This window comes from Aotus nancymaae, unplaced genomic scaffold, assembly GCF_030222135.1.
Source record: "Aotus nancymaae isolate 86718 unplaced genomic scaffold, 86718_ANA_hifiasm-v0.15.2.pri h1tg000007l, whole genome shotgun sequence".
Classification (NCBI taxonomy): domain Eukaryota; kingdom Metazoa; phylum Chordata; class Mammalia; order Primates; family Aotidae; genus Aotus; species Aotus nancymaae.
The window spans coordinates 15318438-15340393 of record NW_026988418.1 but is presented as its reverse complement, the minus strand read 5'-3'; the positions used below and the strand labels follow the sequence as shown (position 1 = coordinate 15340393).

The 21956-nt window shown below is 44.1% G+C and overlaps 2 protein-coding genes across 2 annotated transcripts in view; one reads left to right on the top strand and one right to left on the bottom strand.

Moving 5' to 3' along the window:
• RAB3B (RAB3B, member RAS oncogene family) overlaps positions 1-21956 on the top strand; it is an 81634-nt gene that overhangs the window by 31637 nt on the left and 28041 nt on the right. The window lies entirely within an intron of this gene.
• On the bottom strand, positions 19977-20723 carry LOC135273395 (peptidyl-prolyl cis-trans isomerase A). Its single transcript, XM_064372343.1, has one exon. The coding sequence runs from the start codon at positions 20682-20684 to the stop codon at positions 20190-20192; it is 495 nt and encodes a 164-aa protein (XP_064228413.1). The 5' UTR covers positions 20685-20723; the 3' UTR covers positions 19977-20189.

Here is a 21956-nt window from a genome sequence, read left to right as displayed (position 1 = left end):
TGCAATCATAGTATAGAGTTCCCATGTGTCCTTTGCCCAGTTTGCCTAATGTTAACATTTTATATAACCATGATAGATTTGTCAAAACTAAGATATTGACATTGGTACAATATGATTAACTAAACTACCGTCTTTATTTGAATTTCACTAGTTTTTTCCACTAACGTTTCATTATGATTGCAGGATCCAATCCAAGATACCATATGGCATTTAATAATTTTTTTTAAATTGACATATAACTTATATATCATAAAATTCACCCTTTTAAAGAGTATACAGTTCGGTGATTTTTAGTATATTTATAAACTTGTGCAACTATCATCACTAATTCCAGAACATTTTAACATTTCAATGACTTACATCTTTCTTTCTTTCCTTTCTTTCTGTTTTCTTCTTTTTTGAGACAAAGTTTTGCTCTGTTGCCCAGGCTGAAGGGCAGTGGTGCAATCCTGGCTCACTGCAACCTCTGCCTCCCAGGTTCAAGCAGTTCTCATGCTCAGCCACCTGAGTAGCTGCGATTACAAGTGTGTGCCACCATGCTAATTTTTGTATTTTAGTAGAGACCATGTTGGCCAGGCTGGTCTTGAACTCCTGGCCTCAAGTGATCTGCTCGCCTTGGCCTCCGAAAGTGCTGGGATTACTGTGGCTGGCCAAGTGACTTACATCTTAACACTTAACAGGATTTCTCTGAGGCAGGGTTATGCCGCTTTCAAAAATAAATTATAATGAGCAAAGGGCAGAAGTAGGGAGAACCATTTAGGATTTGCAAAAATCGAGGCTGGGAATGATGGTGGCTTGAACTGGGGGGGTAGTAGTGGTGGTAGTGAGATTAGTCAGATTTTGCCTATATGCTGAAAATATTGAGTATTGAATTGGATGTAGAGAGAGAAAGAAGAAGAGAAGTCAAGGATGTTGCTGAGCGTTTGGGCTGAGCGACTGGAAATTTGGAGATTTCTCTAACTGAGATGGGGATGACTGCAGGAAGAACAGGATTTAGGGAGATAGCTGGGGATTCATTTGGTTATGCTAAGTTGGAGATGCCCATTAGATAACCAAGTAGAGATATAGAATAAGCAGTTGGATATATGAGTCTGCATGTATACATTAGCAAGTAGTATTTTAAATGATGAGGCCAAATAAGATCAACAAGGGAGAGAGTGAAGGCAGGGAGAAGAAAAGGTTCACAGACTGAGCCCGGAGACATTCCAACACCAAAGTGTTTCCAGCTCACTCCTTGTAGATTCCTAGCATCAACAGTCTTCATTCCCTACCATCTTTTTACTGTCCTTCATCCCTGTGTCACTACCTCCCTCTCGGCCCAACTTGAATTCTGTGGTCAATCATGACAACAGCCTAGGCTGTTGAAAAAGAGCAACTGAAATGGGAAGATGTGGTGTCCTGGCAGCCAAGTTAAGATGGTTTTTCAGAGGAAAGAGAGATCAACTGTGTCAAATATGGCTGCTAGTTTATGAATATGGGAACTGAAGATTGCTGTATTTAGCAACATGGAGTACATTGGTAACCTTGATACAAGTTGTTTTGGTGGAGTAGGAGGGGTGAAAGCCTGGTAAAAATTGGAGACACCAAGTATGACATAGCACTTTCTTTTCCTTTTCTTTTTTTTTTTTTTTGTTTTTGAGACGGAGTCTTGCTCTGTTGCCCAGGCTGGAGTGCAGTGGCGCAATCTCGGCTCACTGCAACCTCTGTCTCCTGGGTTCAAATGATTCTTCTGCCTCAGACTTCCGAGTAGCTGGGACTATAGGCACATGCCACCATGCCTGGCTAATTTTTTGTATTTTTAGTAGAGGTGGGGTTTCACCCTGTTAGCCAGGATGGTCTCGATCTCCTGACCTTGTGATCCACCCACCTTGGCCTCCCAAAGTGCTGGGAGGCATGAGCCACCATGCTCTGCCCAACATAGCACTTTCAAGGACTTTTGCTCTAAAGAAAAGGAGACGGCTGGGCGTGGTGGCTCATGCCTGTAATCCCAGCATTTTGGGAGGCTGAGGCGGGCTGACCATGAGGTCAAGAGATTGAGACCATCCTGGCCAACCCGGCGAAACCCCGTCTCTACTAAAAATACAAAATTAGCTGGGCTTGGTGGTGTGCACCTGTAGTCCCAGCTACTAGGGAGGCTGAGGCAGGAGAATTGCTTGAACCCGGGAGGCGGAGGTTGCAGTGAGCCAAGATCACGCCACTGCATTCCAGCCTGGTGCCTGGTGACAGAGCAAGACTCTGTCTCAAAAAAAAAAAAAAGAAAAGAAAAAAAAGAAAAAGAAAAGAAAAGGAGACAATTGGGGTGCCAGTAGGGAAGGGAATCGGAAGACGTTTTTGTTTTTTAAGTTGGGAGAAGTAGTAGCATATAGAACAATTGAATAGAGATCAACAAACCAAGCCAATAAAGAAACAAAAATACAAAGCTGATAATTTGGAAAGATAGGAGAACTGCTGGGACAATATCCTTGAATTGGGGAGAGGGGATATAATCACATGCAGAGGTTAGTCCTTGCTAGGAGCACAGACTGTGCACCTACATTCCCAGAGGAGAAAGAAGAGGGTTTGGGTACAGGTGCAATTTGAGTTCTCTTGAGTACAATTTTCTGATAAAGCAAGGTCATCAGTGGAGAGTGAGGAGCGGGGAGGAAGTTGAGAATCAATGAGAGAGGAGAATGTCATCTAGGAAGGTGGGAGAGTGAACAGACTGGGGAAATGTAATTTGATTGCTGATTACCATTAAGGCTTCACTTGAAATTAGTGATCATAAATTTAAATTCATCAGCTCATGAATTTGAAATATGGTTGTGTGTTTTTCTCCAGCCATAATTGCTCTGAGGATACAGGCTTAGAATAGGCAGAGAGTTGACTTTTTTTCTTTTTTCTTTTCTTTTCTTTTTTTTAGACGGAGTCTTGCTCTATTGCCAGGCCAGAGTTCAGTGGCCTGATTCCGGCTCACTGCAAATTCTGTTTTCCAGTTTCAAGCAATTCTCCTGCCTTGGCCTCCCGAGTAGCTGGGACTATAGGCACGCACCGCCACACCCAGCTAAATTTTTTTGTATTTTTAGTAGAGACGGGGTTTCACCATGTTGGCCAGGATGGTCTTGATCTCTTGACCTCGTGATCTGCCCGCCTCGGCCTCCCAAAGTGCTGGGATTACAGATGTGAGCCACTATGCCTGGCTGGCAGAGAGTTGACTTTAACGAAAGTGTGGGTTTGCTGAGTATCACAAAGCAAGAGGGCCTGGGGAGTCAGGGGCATGTGCAGGGAGGCTGTTGTCATGATTGACCATAGAATTCAAGTTGGGCTGAGAGGGAGGTAACAGCACAAGGGATGAAGGAAAGTGAAAAGATGGTAGGGAATGAAGACTGTTGATGCTGGGAATCTACGAGAAGTGAGCTAGAAAGAGCACAGTGATCTGAGTATGGGAGGCTTGAAATTACTATTGGCAATGATAAGGTCCAGGATATGACTGTAAGAGTGAGTGACTGAGGTAGCGTCAGAGATCAGTATCACTGGAGGAGAAGCATTCAAGGAAATGAGAGTCCAAGGTGATGGAAGGCTCATCTATGTGGATATTAAAATCACCAAGAATTATGGAAAGAGTAACAGTGAACCAAGAGCTGTTGACTGGCCAGGAGACTGCTAAGTGGGTGTTATAATCTCATGATATTGAAAGCTGGAGGTGTTTTGTTTTGTGTTTTGAAGGAGGGAAAGACAGTGATATGAAAACAGGGGTGAGAAGCAACATCTATCCTACCTGCAGGCCCAGTGATTCAAGCATGATGAGAGAGGAAGCGACCCACAATTTAGAGGCTTAGGAGAAGCCATGTCCTCAGGGAGAGCCGGGTTTCGATTACAGCAAGGAGGTAAAGGAAACATTCTGATGAGAGGCTGAGCGAAAATAGATTTTTCTGATGACTGACTGCGAATTTCAGAAGATTCAGGGAAAGGTTTCAGTGGGGAGGAGAGGAGATAGTGTTAGAAAAGATGATATACCGAGCTATATGGCAATTGGAGTCCAGTGATCAGGGATGGCTTTGGATGGGCTTCTTGCCATAATTGACATGAACAGAGGGATAAAGAGAATACTAAACAAATTGTAAAGCAGATAGGTGGCTCCAGGACAGACAGTGGTTGTGTGGTATGTGTGGGAGGATCCCTGCTTCCTTTTGATCCCTGCATTTAGAGGCCCAGAGTCTGGCCAAGGTGCTGTTCTTATTCTGAATGCCTGGCATCCCTTTTGACTTCACACATCAATAATTGTGGCAATGAACAACAGATTTCATTTAGAACTTTACCTGTAAGTGGGTTAATGCTATCTCCCACAAGGCCAATGTGAGCTGACAGTGCAGTGGCTTTCATACCAGTACTGTGCTCAGTGCTTTTATGAACTGATTTCATCCTCGCACTAACCCTGTGGACTAGGTGCTGTTATTATCCCCATTTTACAGAGAAGTAAACTGAGGTCCAGAGGAATTAGGTGGCTTTCTCAAGTTCACACAAATAGTAAGTGGTAGAGTACAGATTTGAATCAGGGTCTATCTGGCTTCAGGCCAGGTGTGGTGGCTCATGCCTGTAATCCCAGCACTTAGGGAGGCCAAGGCAGGTGGATCATTTGAGGTCAGAGGTTCAATACCAGCCTGGCCAACATGGTGAAACGCTGTCTCTACTAAAAATGTAAAAAAAAATTAGCAGGGTGTAGTGGCTGATGCCTGTAGTCCCAGCTTCTTGGGAGGCTGAGGCAGGAGAATCGCTTAAGTCCAGGAGGCAGAGGTTGCAGTGAGCCGAGATCGCACCACCGCACTCCAGCCTGGATGACAGAGCGAGAATGTCTAAAAATAAAAATAAAAATAAAGGTCTGTCTGGCTTCAAAACCCATGTATGCTCCATGCCCTGCCCCCCTCCTTCCCTTGTTGTATCTTCATATAAGTAAACCACTCTGTAAATGGTGAAAACGTTAAGAATTATAATGTTTTGGGCAGCAATTATATACTTTACAGGTGCTTTACTTGCAGTATTTTCCTTATAATTATCACAGTAATGGTGCCCAGAACAGAAGAGGAAACTGAGACTCAGAGAAGTTAAGGGACTTGATCAAATTTTACCAAGCCTGGAAAATAGCATATCTGGGACTCAAAATTAGGAATGTTTGTCACCAGAGTGTTCTTTTTACACCAAACTGCCCTCCCCACTCTTTCCACCGCCCTGTGATACCTCAGGGACCTCACAGGTTGTTGAGAGACAACGTCACAGCTAAAAATCAGAACCTCCAAGCAAACACTCTCAGAAAGGGAAGTATTATCTGTTGCAAACTATCACGTTTTAGCTTCCAGCTCCCCTCCTTTTCTACCAGCCTTCCCCTCTCTCTGTCCCACTACAACTTCACAGGGCAGTCTAAAGGGCATCCAAGGTTGAGCAACACCGGTGTATAGGTATGTAATTAAGTGACTTGGCACTGAATGTAGTGGTCTCTGAAGAAGCTGCTGCATGTTCTGGCACAGGGTGAGAGGAGTGATTGGGGGCTTGGTTACTTCAGCAGTGCTGTAAGTGGAATGAGCACATGACACCAGCAGTGTGATAAGTAATGTCTTCGAACCTCTGTTTCCTTAGCTGTAAAATACAAGAATATTAATGCTTACTTCTTAGTATTGTAGTAAAGATTGAATGAGACTGTAAGGTTTAAATGAAGCAAGCAAGGTTCAAATGAGGCAATTGAGGCCAGGTATTGAAATGAAGAAATTTAATCAGCTCCTGGGTGAGGTTCTGCATCCAACAGGAGAGGCCGGAGAACTCGCGCTTGATGCCTCTTGGGCGTGGGGTTTTATAGGGAGTGGAGGCGTTTTGATTAGTTGTGGGGAAGCAGGACGTGGGTGGGGGCAAGCTGCCATTGGCAGGTAGGCGGGATTTCCAGTGAGCGGGCTGCCCAGGGGGAGTGGGACCTGGATGGGGCAAAATGCTATTGGGCAGGTTCTGGGGGGGCTTCTTTTAAATTTTGGCAGGGTTTTTCAACGGTCGGCTAGGTGCTGAGTGCAGAGGCTAGTGCCGAGTGCAGATTTGCCTGCTGAGTGGAAAAGTGGGCTTGGAGTGGTGACGTGGTTTCTAGGTGGGGAGGGGGGTGGGCGTGTCCAAGCTCCCGCCAGGCCACTGGCCTTACAGAGACAGTAAAGGGAAAGGACCTAGCATGGTGTCTGTAACATATTAGGTGCTCAATAAACTTACCCAAAGTCATCAACTGATGGGGAGAGCCCGGATTAGTTTATGAGTGTTCTATTATGCTGTACTACAGTGACTGATCTTAGATTGTGTTCTACGATGGCCACTTTAAGATTGTGAGCCACAGGACTTACAAGGTGGAGTCATCAACAGAGAAATTAGTTGTGAGTTGTGGCCCTTTTACTCCCATTTTCAGTGGATGGAGAAAGCAGCAGTGCTCTGCCCCTGAAGACGTCCAGTTGTCATCTAAGGCTGGAGATTCTCCTAGCTTGCTTGGAACCTGCCTGATGTGTTGCTAAGGACAGAGCTGGGATAGGGGAGGCCATTCAACTGAGGATTTATAATCCCTTCCTTCTACAGAATCCTGCTTCCTCCACACCATTGCCCAACACCATTGCTCCACACCTTAGGTTGCCAGGCGACAGCTGGAAACTCTTATCCTGTCTGTGCTCCTGTGTTTCTCACCTTCCTCTGTGAAGTCTGTTAACTCTGTGCTAATGACGTAGGGGCTCTGCACTGAGGCCCAGATGGCTGAGAGGGAAGGTCCCAGGGGATACTGTGCCCCCTCTTTTGAGTGCCCCGCCATTGCCCCAGCTCAAAACTGTGGGTCATCTTTTACCCCTCTCTGCTCTTGTCCTACTCATCTGGTTGTTCATGATAAATATTTATTCTCTTTCCCAAATTCCTCTTGAATGTATCCCCTGGTCAGTTTTGTCCCATAAACATATATTGAGGGCGGACTGTGAGCCTGGCTCTCCTGTTTGCCCTTTACTACCTCAGATTCCTGTTCTCCCTCTTGGACTGCAGCTGCCTGGGTAGTGTTCCCTGCCCCCAGGCTTGCCCTCCATAATTGCTGTCACTCCAGAACCTAAAACCCAGGGGGTCTCCTCTGCATCCCCCTCCATATATTCTGGCCCTTTCTGCCTCCCTAGCCCCATCTTCACCCTTCAGGCAGTCCATGCACTACCCACATGTACTCTAAACCCCCAACCCAAACACAGGATGCAGTTAAAAAAAAAAAAAAAACCTTTATTTTTTAGAACAGTTTCAGATTTACAGAAGAATTGTGAAGATAGTACGGAGAGTTCCTATTGACCCCACACCTGGTTTTCGCTGTTATTACCATCTTACATTAGTATGGTACATTTGTTATAATTAACCAATATCAACATATTATTATTAGCTGACGTCCCTAGTTTATTCCACTTTCCTTAGATTTTACCCAATACTCCTTTTCTGTTCTGGGATCCCATCTAGAACACAACTGACTTAAATTGCCATGTCTCCTTATGCTCTTCTGGCCTGGGAGTCAGGATGCACTTTTTCCGCTCCTTGCTTTGCCCAGGTTTTTTCCTACTCTCTAGAGATTCTCCCCTCCCCATTTCCTTTTTGTTTCTCTTCCTTTTTTTTTTTTTGGAATAGGGTCTTCCTCTCTCACCCAGGCTTCAGTGCAGTGGTTTGAACATGGCTCACTGAAGCCTTGACCTCCTGGGCTCAAGCCATCCTCCTACCTCAGCCTCCAGAGTGGCTGGGACCACAGGTATGTGCCACTACACCCGACTAATTTTTTTTTTTTAATAGAAATGGGGTCTTACTTTTTTGCCCAGGCTATCTTAAACTCCTGTGCTCAAGTGATCCTCCTGCCTAGGCCTCCTAAAGTGCTGAGATTATAGGCATGAGCCACTGCACCAGGCCTCCTCCCCTATTTTCTATCAGCAAACTCCCATTTGATTTTAAAGACAGTTCAAGTATCATCTCTTCTGGGAAATCTTTGCTGACCCACCTGCCCCCAACTCAGTGGCGGTTAAGGACCCTCCTTAACTTTCCATTCTAACCAGCAGTATTGCATGTATCTGGAACTTACCTGTCTTCCTCCCAGACTGCAAGCTCCCTGAGGGCAGGGGCCAAGTCTGACTCATGTCTACAGCTCCAGCACCAGGCACAAGGCCTTGCAAATAGTAAGGGTTTAATAAAGATTGGCAACATGAAAGTGAGTGCTCAAGCTAAGGCTGTATACCTCTCAAAGTTGAGGCCATCTCTTCTCTCCACACTTGCAGTGCCTGATCTGTCTCTTGGCCTCGGATCAAGTTTTGTGCCACCCCCACCCCTATCGGTTCTGCCCCTCTGGGGATAGTCTCTCTAGAACGAGTATGCCACTTTCTTACCAGCTTTCCTCTCAGCACCTCTGTGGACACCAGTCCAGTCAGATCATCTGATACATACAAGATCTCATTTGATCACAAGAGGAGGTCTTGCCATACTCATTATACACTTGAGAAAACTGAGGCCCAGATGGGTAGAGTGTTGCACTTTATTAGAGCTGTTAAGTGGGCTAAGTGGGACCTGAATGCAGACTTTTGGGACTCATTCCCTTGCCTGGGCTCTTCCCGCTGGACCCCACTTCTTCATATAAAAAGTGAGACCTAATCTCAGTGAACAATCAAGTAGCCATCCCAAGACATCCCAGACTCCTCTGTCCCCAGCTGATCCCTTCAGGTTCCTCAACTAGAACATGAGGAGGAAGAAATAAGGAAGGTTAGAGAGAAGAGAAGGGGAAGACGGAGAAAATCGGTGGCGATTCTGAGATTGGAGCCTGTGTTTCAGGCTGCCATTTTGTGAGGAGAGAAAACATCCTCTCAGGATACCGGCCTCCCCCACTGGTATGTTGCTGTGTCAACTGATTGAGCCCAAAGGCTGGCTTGGAAATTTACCACCAACAGAGGCTTAATTAGCCCTTTAATTTCCTTCCAGCGGAAGTGTGCTCAGGTGGTTCCCTGCCCTGCTTTGTTGGGCCCCTCCCTCTTCTCACTTTCCTACAGCTCCAGCTCACCAGGAATCGGAAGCCCATTCTGGGTGTTGACACCAGGGGAACAGCAGATTATTGAGGGCAAGCAGTAAATTAAATGAGCACGACTGTTTATACAGAGCTTTACAGTTACCAAGGCACTGTCACAACACTTACTTATCCTCCCAACAATACCGAGAAAAGGATATTATTATCAAACCCGTTTTGCAGCTAACAGATCTACAGCTTAGAAAGTCAAAGACGGCAACTGGTCCAAGATCACATGCCAAGAAGTGGCAAAGCTAGCATTTGCTTGACCCCAAAATCCATACTCTTTCTGCTGCCACTCTGTTCATTAAGTGCTTACAGTGTTTAATTAAATGACACATAAGTGCTGAAGGGACACTAAAATTAAGGGGAGGATGAGAATGAGGGTAATTTTAAGAGGCTTTTTGAAGGATGTGATGAGGACAGAAGTGGGTGCCAAGGTGCAGGGAATATTTTTAAAATATATTTTTGTCTCATTCCCAAAGGGACTTAAAGTGGCAGGGAAAGATCGACAGAGTGAGGGCCTTCACCTTTTTTTCTTTCCTCCTAGTTTGATCCTAACTCTAGCCTAATTTTTCCTTGTTATGCTGCTACAGATTATCCCCCAGCAGTTCATTTGAATACTCAGAAACAAACAAATAAAACCACTAAAAGAGTTTATATAGAGTTATAAAAACCACTAGAAGATTTTATAGTTTGGTGGAAAGACAAGCATCTTGGCAATTCATATACACAGTTTCACTGGAGAGAAGATAGAAGAGAAGTTAGGAAGGCTGTGAAGTCTCACTATCTGGTTCAGATCTTTACCAGCTGTATGGCTTCAGGCAAGGTGTTTAGTCTCTGAATCTCATTGCTTCGTCTGTAAAATAAGCATGAAAATGAAACCTCGCTCAGTAAGTTGTAAGAATTAGCACAGTGCCTGCACAGCCCGTCTAAACAAATGGCAGCCAGTCGTTATTTCTGCCTGTGGGTATTGGAGGAAATGCAAGTCATACAGGAGGAAGCATTTGAGCTGAATTGCAATGGTAATTAGCAACTGGGTTGGCAGGGAAGGGGAAAAGACTGTTCCAGGCAGAGGGTACAGCATGAGCAAGGCACCAAGACTTAGAGGAACACAATGTTTGGGGCCTATGAAGTTGTCCAGGGTGGTCAGAACCTGAGGAGAAAAGAATGGAGAGGGGTGGCAAGAGCTGAAAGCAGTAAAATTGTTAGGTTAGAAAAGGAGGGATAAGTTTAGCATCCTAGCAGGCAGTATAACATGGGGGTTAAACTCCCAGCTCTGACATTTGCTGACTTGGGCAAGTACTTAACCTCTCTGTGCTTCAGTTTCTTTGTTTAACTTCAAAGAGCTGGTTGTGAAGATTGATGAAGTGGTTCATGAAAAGCGCTTGTCACAGGGCTTGACACTTAGTACTCAATTCACATTAACAATTATTATTTGATTATAATAATTATTACTATTTATCCTGACTCCTTAGAGCTAGAAGGGGCCCTAAAAAAAAATCGAGTCTAGTAACCCTGTTTAAAGAGGAGAATCCAAGACCCAGGGTGCACACTGTTAACAAGCGCACAAAGCTAGTTAGTGGTAGGATTAAACCATACCCAGCCCTCCTGCCTCCCAGCCTCAGCTGTGTGGCTCCCTTACCATTCATTGTCATGCTGCCTCTAACAGTTTCCTCCTCCCTCCTCAGATGCTTGTCCCCTGTCTCTTGTAAATAAATTTCAAGGTATTTGCTTTGTGGAGATGAATGCTGATTCTATTTTTAGAACACTCTGCCACCTGTATGCAAATGATCCTCAGGGGACTCGTCTGCTATGGTGACTTGGGCCAACTCCTGAAAGAAAGCAGCTATGACAACAGAGGGAAAACACAGCCCAGGGTGGGATGGGGATCCTGGACTCCTGATTTCTCTTTGTAGTTAAGTCTCTGAACTCTTGTTGCCTGCCCTGTATATGTTAACTCCTTGTGTCTCCATTTGGAAATGAGTTCAGAAATAGGTCCCTGGGGAGGCTGAGGCTGGCAGATCACTTGAGGTTGGGAGTTTGAGACCAGCCTGGCCAACATGGTAAAACCCTGTCTCTATTAAAAACACAGAAATTAGCCGGGTATGGTGACACATGTCTGTAATCCTAGCTACTCAGGAGGCTGAGGCAGGAGAATCGCTTGAACCTGGGAGGCAGAGGTTGCAGTGAGCTGAGATTGCTCCACTATATTCCAGCCTGGGTGACAGAGACTCTGTCTCAAAAAAGAAAAAAAAAAAAAAAAAAAAAAAAAAAGCCAAGCCAAGGTTTTGGCTTTGGAATGTGATGTCAGAGGGTGCTGTGGAACCCAGGGGCTGTGGATATTCATATCAGCTATGGTGTTGGCTCAGGTTTTGGGAAATATTTATTACTTTCAGGAAAATAGAAGTAATGTGGGAGATCAGAGGGAGAAAAATCACCTTAATATACAACCCAATGATACTGTCCTTCAAAACTGGAAAGAACTGAAACTCATGAGATGACAAGAATGAGAGGGAGGGCAAGGCCTCAAACTTCACCCACAAAGGTCAGTGTCCCTTAGCCTTTGGCATAAGCAGCGGTGACCTGATCCTCAATGGCCTTACTATTTAGCAACTGAAATTATAAGATACCTTTTTTTAACCCATTGAATTATGCTCATTTAACGCATGAATGTCCTCCAGGGCATAGGCCCTATGTTGGGCACACTAAACCCCTCAGTGGCTTTCTGTTCTCTTCAGGACAACATCCAAGCACCTTGACCTGGCATTCAAGACCTCCATGATCTAGCTATAGCCTCCCTTCCTACTTCCTCTCCTGTCTACTACTTTAAGTACTATGTTTCTAAGAATCTAAGATGCTGTCAATTGTAAGATACATCCTTTTTTAAAGATGCTAAAATGTAAAAGCGTAAACATCTTAGAATCTATGAAATACGGTGTTTTACAAACCAGTGAAAATGGAACTGCTTGCCTTTTCCCCAGATGCTGTGCTGTTTCAGGCTCTTTTATTTTTTTAAGCTATTTTATTATGGAAAATTTCAAGCACACACTCAAGTAGGGAGAATAAGTAGTACATGAATTCCATCCTCCAGCTACAACGATGATCAACTTCATGGTTGGTTCACATGTTTTTCCTATACTTCCTTCTCCCTGGACTGGTAATAATAATAAGAAGAATAGCAACTACCAGTGCTTTCTAAGGATTTAGTATTTTTCTTAATTATACAAGTTATTTAAAACATATTTTGAAATTACAGCCAAGCATAAAGAAGAAAATGTTACTGATATTTGAGTTGATTCCTTTCCAGTTTCTTTTCTATGAATTTTTAACATAGTTGAGGTCAGATTATATATTCAATTTTATTAAACTTAACATTATAACATAAGCATAGTTAACATTGTTAGAAAATCTTTATATGTTTTTAATGATTTCACTGTACTTTATATGAAATACGAACCATATCCATTCATTCATTCAGCAATATTTGTTGCACTTACTGTGTGTCAGGCACTCTCAACAGTGGTAAAAGAGTGAGGCCCAATCTCTGGCCTCTCAAAGCTTAGTTTCCCCCATTGTTTTACATTTAACTACTTTCCAGTTTGGAGCTGTTATGAATAATGTTGCAGTGATCATCTCTGTGTGTCAAACTTTTCCTGAGTTTCAGATGATTTCCTTTAGACAGATTCTCAGTAGTAAAATTCCTATTTTACTTTACCTTTGTGAACATTGAATGTTATTTTAATTTTAGTTTAGCTAATTCAATGGGTTAAAAAAGGTATCTCATAATTTCAGTTGCATTTCTTTGATTATTTATTGAACAAATCATCTATATATTTATTAACCATTAGTTTTTGTTTTTGTTTTTGTTTTGAAATGGTGTCTCCCTCTGTCACCCAGGCTGGAGTGCAGTGGCAGGATCTTGGCTCACTCTAACCTCTGCCTCCCAGGTTCAAGCAATTCTCTTGCCTCAGACTCCTGAGACGCTAGGAGTACAGGCGTGCACCACTGCACCCACCTATTTTTTGTATTTTTAGTAGAGACAAGGTTTTACCATGTTGGTCAGGCTGGTCTTGAACTTCTGACCTCAGGTGATCCACCTGCCTCAGCCTCCCAAAATGCTGGGATTACGGGAGCGAGCCACCGTGCCTGGCCTACCTTGTGAATTGTCTTTTGACAAGAGTCCTACTTTTATCACCTGCAATTTCTCAACACAAGGCCTGACTCTCTTCATTTCCTTTTACTTGCTGTGACCTAGGGATGTATTGAGTATAATCTTGTTTCGTGCTTCTCTTTTTCCTCCTGGCTCTCTCCTACCTCGCTTCTCTCCCCACATTTTCCTGTCTTCAAGGGGAGTTGGGTGAGTCATATAAAGGGTACAGCAGGTGGCATATGAAGTAAATTCCCCAGAGAGACTTCTCAGATTGCTGTGAATGGTGCTGATGTCAATTTGGAGGCAAAAAGAGTGATAGGTCATAATTAATAGTCAACCATATACATGTTGAACAGTTTCAGACTAAGTGGAGATGCCCAGCAGACAGTTGGAAATTTCCATCTGAAACTTGAAAGTGAGGGCCCAGGGGAGGATAAGGAGCCAGTGTAGGAGAAACAGCAGGAGCCAGCAGAGCTGAAGGGAGAGAACAGGGAAGAGAGACTTCACAGAAGCTGAGGAAAGAGGGAGTTTTGAGAAAAGGGGTGTGTTTGGGGGTGATATCATGTTTTTAATTTAGGGCAATAAAGAGATTATATTATCCACCCTTCTTTCATTTATTCATTCCTTTGTTCTTTCAGTATTTTGAGAATATTTTCCAGGTGCCAAGTTTGCTCTAGATACTGAGGGTACAGAAACAACAAGGCACAGCCTAAATGAGAGATATAGGTGAGAGTGGAAGCGAATTCCTGGTATAGGTGCTATGATCCATTTGTTAAAAAATATTTATTGAATACCTAAGATATGCCACATACATTGAGGAACAACTCAAGGAAGCCCTATGACCTTCAGTTAATCTACTTGAAGTGAAAAGTAGTGCCTATGTCTTGGTGGAAATCGTGGAAATCAATAGCCATATCCATGAGAGTTTTTGAGTTTAGAGTCTTTGAGGGCTTTGTGTGAGAGATCAATGCCAAAAATAAGAATACAGGGCATTTATCTCTCTGGGGTCCTGTTTCCCCACTGTAAAATGAAGGAGTTGACACTGTGTATACCTCTCATAGGATTCATCACTTGTGTCCCCACTAGTCTGTGAGTGTTCTGAGGGCAGGGATCATACATGGCATGGGCTAAGATCAGTAAATATATGTGGAATTAATTACTCTCATAAGGGCTTTCTATCTTTAATGGTCTGTGCTCTGCTGTCACTAAGATAAAGGTCCAAGTATATTCTGTGGAAGGCCAGAAGTAATGGTGATGAATTTTGACACGATCCTGAAGAGCTTCCTAAAATACGTGTACTTGACTTGGACCTCAAAGGTTAGATAGGATTACAGAGGGCAGGGAGGTGCTTTAGAATCCTTTAGTCCTGGATTCCAGTGACTTCTTTCCTACCTTCTGCCCTTGAGGACCTAACCAGTTGCTACCTATGTGTCCTTGGACTCTAGTTTATTTATTTTTTTGAGACATGGTCCTGCTCTGTCATCCAGGCTGGAGTGCAGTGGGATGTTCATGGCTCACTGCAGCCTCCATCTCCTTGGCTCAAGTGATCCTTCCATTTCAGGCTCCTGAGTAGCTGAGGGACCACAGGCATAGGCCACCATGCCTGGATAATTTTTTGATTTTTTTGTAGAAATGTGATCTCACTTTGTTGCCCAGGCTGGTCTCCAACTCCTGGGCTCAAGCAATTCTCCCACCTTAGCTGGGATTGCAGGCATAAGCTACTGAACTTGGCTGATTCTAATTTTATTACCTGTTAATCAGTAGTAACAATGATACATGGTGGGCTGGAAAGAGCACTGGATGTGGAGTCAGAATATTTGAATTTGAATCCTAATTGAGCCTAAAAATAAGTAGCTGTGTGGCCTTGTGAAAGTCACTGAGTGTCTAGGTCTCAGTTTTTCTGTCTGTAAAAGAAAGAAATCAGACTGGATGAGCTCGAAGCTTGATTTCTTCTGGCTCTAAAAAGTCTGCATTGAGGGTGAGGGCTGCAAAACTGCCTATTGGATACTATGCTCATTACCTCGGTAATGGGATTAGTCATACCCCAAACCTAGCATCATACAATATACCCATGTAACAAACCTATACATGTACCCCCACAACCTAAAACAAAAGTTGAAACTGTTAAAAAAAAAAAAAGCCTGCATCACAGCATCATTGTTAAACTCCAGTGAGATGATGTAATGAAAGTACTTGTAAACTGTAGGATGCCCTATAATGTGGTCTATATGGCTGAGAACAGATAGGTGTAGTATTAAGCTAGCTCCAAAGGACCATTTTTACCACTTTCAGTCCTCTGTGTCTCACAAGCTCCATTGAACTGCTCTCTCCTTCCTAAAGAGCTCTCCCCTTCCAAGTTCCTTCCATTCCTGTGGGACATAATGTCTCAGCTCCCAGCTGCTGAAGAAAAACAAAATGCTTGGAGCTGAGCAGCTATGGGTCAGAGGGTAGGGCATGGGGGAGAGCTAGCTTGAAAGCTCTCATTACTTGCCTCCCTGGTGCTCATCATTCCCACTCCCTAATCTTACCTGGATTGAAGATGGGGAGAGAGAGGAGTCTGGCTGGAGGCAACAGGGCAGGGCCCAGGGATGAAGACCCCAGAGATTACCTCTCACTCTTTGTGTGACCTCTCAAGTTGTCACTGCTCTGGGCCTCTCTCTCTTTGTCTATGACATGAGAAGTGCCCAGAAAAAGGAGTTGGTATGGATGAGCTCACAGACCCTATTCCAACCAATCCTGAAGTTCTAAACGAGTTTTCCCATCTCAGCACAGTCAGCCCTTGAGTTTCATTTGCTAGCATTCTTATAAGTTCCTACTATGTGCCAGGTGCTATAGTTGAGGGCCTAGATTTAGCTAAATATGACTTGATCTTAGGGTGCTCGTAGCCTGAAAGAGGAGACAGAAAAACAAACCAGTAACTATAATAAATGTGACATGTGCAGTGATATTGATAGCAGCAGGAGGCAGACAAATGCCAGGCAGATAGGGGCAGGTCCCTGGTGAAACCCCACCTTCAAGCCCAAAACAGCCTGGACTGCTGCTGGTTCCAGATGAAACCCGTGACCCAGAGTGAAAACTTATGTTCCTGTTTGCCCACCCTTTCCCTGTTGGTTCTTTCTGAATAATGCTTTTTAACCAATTGAATGTGGCCTTTTCTAATACTACTCATGGCCCACCCCTCCCTTATCCTGTATCTAAAACAACCCCAGACTCAGCCACACTGAGGAAGATGACCTGATTTGAGGGTGGGAAATCCCACCTTCCTGATCCCTCCCCACTGAGAGCTGTTTCATCACTCAATAAAATTTTCCGCCCTTATTACCCTATAGTTGTCAATGTGACCTCATTCTTCTTGGATGTGGGACAAGAGCTTGGGACTCACTGAATGCAGGTACCCAAGAGGCTGTCTCACTGTGGGCCTCTGCCCTTCACCAGTGGAAGGCAGCCGCCTCATGTGATAGAAGCAGTGGTAGGACCCGAGCCAGTCCTGGAGCCATGGGCTAGAGTGGGTCAAGGAGCTGAGCTGTTAGCATGCTACTGTCTGTCGGGCTGCTGATGGTGGGACTAAAAGCACTAATTAGCACACTGTAACACCCCTTTGTGGCTTTGGGGCTGTGGGCCCTCCTGCCTGGGCACTGCCGCCTTCCCCTTGGGGTGACAGGCCTGGTCAAGTCACAAGCCCCTCACGGAGCCTGCTCCCATGTCAGCACTCAGAACGTCTGGCCAGACCCTGCACTTGCTCACTCACACATCCCCTCCCACTAGGGACTGCATGTGCAGTCGTGGTGGGCACAAGATTCGTGCTAGAGGCTTGCCCTCAGATGCAGCCCAGCAGGCCAAGTTGATGGGGCATCTCCTTCTGTGAGCCTGGCAAAGGGACCGAGAAAAATCCTGTGTCAATATAATGGCAAACATTTAAAGGGCAGGGGAGGAATTTGTGGGGAAAGAAGGTCAGGGAAAACTTCAGAGGATGTGACCTTTGAATATGTTTGTGAATTATAGAAGGCAAGGGCATTCTAGACAAAGATCAGCATATGCAAAGGCCCAGGGGTGTGAAGGAGCTGTGTGTTTGGGAAACTACAGGTAGTTAAAACAGGAGCTCACTGGTTCAGTCAAGGAATGAAAGGAAAGGAACTAGCAGGGAAGCCTGAGCTAAATCTTGAAGGGTATGTATCTACTGAGAAGCTTGGACCCCATCTTGTGGGCTTTGGGAAGTCAGCAGATGGAGATGATAAGGTTTGGAAACAGAGGGAGATGGTGAGGTTTGGATTTTACAAAAGGACCATCTGACATTCTGTGTGCTGCCATCCAAATTGTTGCAGACACCCCCATACATTTATCCTTTGAACAAATATTTATTGGAACACTCTGGCTCTATGTTCCAGGTGCTGTGCCATGTACTGGAGAGGCAATAGTAAGCAAAACCAGACATCCTGTTCTTGTAGCAGTGGTAGTTTGGCAAAGGAGACAGACCTTAATCAAATAATTACACAAATAAATATAAAATTACAGTGGGAGTGAAGGGTACAAAGGAGAAGCTCATGGTGCCAGGAAAGCATATAATTGGAGCATGTAACTTTTCCAGGATGTTCAGCTTCTCTGCTGAGCTGAGCTCTGAAGAGAGAGCATTACCTCAAGGAAGGGCACTAGGAAGGCTCTGTGGAAATGGGCCTCTCCTGCTTCAGAACCCCCGCTTAATACATGTTTACCTCCTATGGTAACAGACACTGTAGACTTTAAGCAAGTACCGGGTTGTATCATCTGGTTATCTTCAGGACCTGACCAATGCTTGGCACAGAATCAATACCAAGTGAAGATTTAAAAGAAAGGAAAAGATAAGTGTCTTTAGGCACTTTAAATAGTTGAAGTACTATCGCCCCCAGGGATAGTACTAAACATCTTCCTTCAGCTGGTTTCAAGCTCCCTTCACTCTTCTCTGGCTGTTCTGCTAGTTGTCAAGGTCCCTGTGACAAGGGATTTAAACCAGTGAAGTAGCCTTGTGAAAAAGGATAGTCTTTTGGGAGACAGAAGATCTGGTTTAATTTAAGCTCTTTTTCATGATTCACTGTCATTCATCTCTTCCAGCCTAAGTTGCCGTTTTTATGGAATAGAGATATTGGTCCTCTCACATGGTTTCTCAGGGAATAAACAGATAATAAGAAAAAACCTTTGTAAACTCTAAGAGATAAGGAAGTGTAAGGATTTGAACATTTGGAGGGCTGCCACATGAGTAAAGAATTAGATTTATTCTTTGTGTCTCCAGAGAACAGTATTAAATCAATGGATAGAAATTACTGTATGTAGATTTCAGCTCAACAACAGGAAGAAATGTTCTAATAATCAGAACTGTCCATCAGTGGAATGGCTGCTTTGTGAGGTGGTGGGTGTCCAAGTTGGAAGCACTCAATACAAGGATGTTGTGGAAGGAATTCCTATTTTGAGTGAGAGGATGCATTGAATAACTTCTTTTTTTTTTTTTTTTTTTTTTTTTTTTTTGATGTTTGATGTTTATTTCCACCTTGTGCTCCGGACTGAGCTAAAGTACTAAGACACCGAAGATGTCACTCAGGGAATACATAACCAGACTACAGGACTGAGACACACAAGTGCTGGTGGCAGTAATTCACACATAAGGAACCAGCCAGACAATAAAACAAAAATTACAGAACACACCAAGACATCAAATCTGACACCCTTAGGATAGGCAAATTTGATTGCTGTTAAAAACCCTAGAGGTCAGTTAAGGTGGGCATTCGAGAGGTTTTCTCAGCTTAGATTGTCCTGACATACTGTTCAGCCTATACATCTAATTGCCAGCACTGAGTAATTTCACGAAAAGTCAAGTCCTCAATCAAGGAAAGGCTATTATCCCTTTGACTAGATCACCAGCACTGTTGAAGCTTAAGCTTTGTTACAGAAAAAGGCTGGGCGAAGTGGTTCAACAAGTTTGGGAGGCTGAGGCAGGAGGATCACAGCTGAGGTTAGGAATTTGAGACCAGCCTCGCCAACAAGATGAAACCCCATCTCTGCTAAAAACACAAAAATCAGCTGGGCATAGTGGTGCGTGCCTGTATTCCCAGCTACTCAGGAGGCTGAGAAAAGAGAATCACTTGAACCCGGAGGCAGAGGTTGCAGTGAGCCAAGATTGTGCCACTGTATTCCAGCCTGAGTGACAAGAGCTTGTCTCAAAACAAAAAAAAAAACTATTAACATTTCTCAATTTGTCACACTAGTCACTCTTAAGAACACCTCTAAATGCATAAACTCATTGAACACCAGTCCAACCTCTTATTTCTGGCTCCTTGCTTTTCCTGCCTCTGCCCACTTTCGAAATGGGGTCTCACTCTGACACCCAGGCTGGAGTGCAGTGGCATAATAGCAGCTCACTACAGCCTTAACTTTGAGCTCAAGCAATCCTCTCACGTCAGCCCTCTCAATCAGCTAGGGCTACAGGCATGTACCACCAGGACAGGCTAATTATTTTTTGTAGAGACAGGGTGTCACCATATTGCCCAGGCTGATCTTGACTCCTGCCCTCAAGTGATCTTCTGTCTCAGGTAATACATTACAGGCCGTGAGCCACCATGCCCAGCTGCTGCCTACATTTTCAATATTCCACTCAACAAACATTGAGACTTCCTGGGTCTGGAAAAGTAAAAAACAGAAAAACAAAAGCTAAGTACTATGTAGAATCAAGCAAACAAATGATGTTTCAGAAGTAGACTATTACTGCTTAAAATAAAGCCTACATCAACACCCTAACTCAAACAAGGACAGACAATTGTTATTTAGTCTTTATTTCATAATCATAAACTTAACTCAACTCTGCAATCCAGCTAGGCATGGAAGGGAACAAGGAAAACATGGGACCCAAAGGGAACTGCAGCGAGAGCACAGATTTTAGGATACTGCGAGCAAATGGGGTGGAGGGGTGCTCTCCTGAGCTACAGAAGGAATGGTCTGGTGGTGAAGACAAAACACAAGTCAAACTTATTAAAGTTGTCCACAGTCAGCAATGGTGATCTTCTTGCTGGTCTTGCCATTCCTGGACCCAAAGCGCTCCATGGCCTCCACAATATTCATGCCTTCTTTCACCTTGCCAAAGACCACATGCTTGCCATCCAACCACTCAGTCTTGACAGTGCAGATGAAAAACTGGGAACCGTTTGTGTTGGGTCCAGCATTTGCCATGGACAAGATACCGGGACCTGTATGCTTTAGGATGAAGTTCTCGTCATCAAATTTCTCCCCGTAGATGGACTTGCCACCAGTGCCATTATGGCGTGTGAAGTCACCACCCTGACACATAAACCCTGGAATAATTCTGTGAAAGCAGGAACCCTTATAACCAAATCCTTTCTCTCCAGTGCTCAGAGCACGAAAGTTTTCTGCTGTCTTTGGAACCTTGTCTGCAAACAGCTCGAAGGAGACGCGTCCCAAGGGCTCGCCATCGACGGCAATGTCGAAGAACACGGTAGGATTGACCATGGCTGATGCTACAAGGTCCCAGGCGGCGGCGTCTGCAAAGCAGCATTGAATAACTTCTAAGGTTTTCTTTTAACCCTAGGATTCAACAATCTGATGGTCAAAAGAAGGTGGGAGAGGGCGTATTGTGGCAGAGAGTAGCATGAACAGAGATATGGAGCAGAAATAAACGTGGCATATGTGATGACCATGAGGAAACTTTAGGAAGAAATGATTGATGTGTGTTGGATCGAATATTAGTTGAGCACCTGTGTGCCAGACACATGTGATTTCATTTAAGCTTTGCAGGTGATTTCCAGCCTTATGCTCTGGTGGAGGGAGATTGTCCCTGGAAGCCCAAGACATGGTTAGAGGACCTCCTGTATTGGGAGGATGCAGAGCGTCTTGGGGACTGAAGAAGATCAATAATACAAGTCAGGTTGGACTTTAGGCTGCATTGAAAATGCACAGGCTTTAGTCAAAAGAGGCAGAATTTGAATTTTTTTTTTTTTTTTTTTTTGAGGCAAGGTCCCACTCTGTCACTCAGGCTGAAGTATAGTGGTGCAGTCTCAGCTCACTGCAACCTCTACCTCCTGGGCTCAAGTGATCCCCCACATTAGCCTCCCAAGTAGCTGGGACTACATGAGCATTCCACCATGCCCAGCTCATTTTTGTATTTTTTGGAGAGACAAGGTTTCACCATATTGCCCAGGCTGGTCTTTAATTCCTGGGCCCACATGATCTGCCTGCTTCCACCTCCCTAAATAATGGGATTACTGGCATATGCCACTGTGCCTGACCAGAGTTTGGATTCTGTCTGCCTTCTTATTGCTTGTGACCCTAGCAATTTACTTAACCTCTATGAGCCTCAGTTACTTCATATATCAAATGGGGACTCAAACTTGTCCTCCTTCAAGCTGATGTAACAGTTAAGAGAAATAATGTAAATGGCATCCTGGAAACAGCACAGACTTTGGAATCAGACAGACCAGGTTTGAATCTCAGTCTGAAATGAACTGACTGCAAGATCTTAGGCAAGTTATTTAAAATTTTTCCTTATCTGTAAATAGAGATAGTAGTATTTCAGAAGGATGTTTTGAAAATTAAATAAAATAAGAAAGGTGCCTACTAACATATGCCTGGCACATAGCAATGTTCAACTAACAGTGTTATTTTGTTATCAGAAATAATATAATGGATCTCATATATAAAGCACTTTTTAAAGTGCTCAGAACATAGTGGGTGTTCAGTTAACATTAGTCCCCTTCTCTCTTGCCCATGTGTCTGCCTGCCACA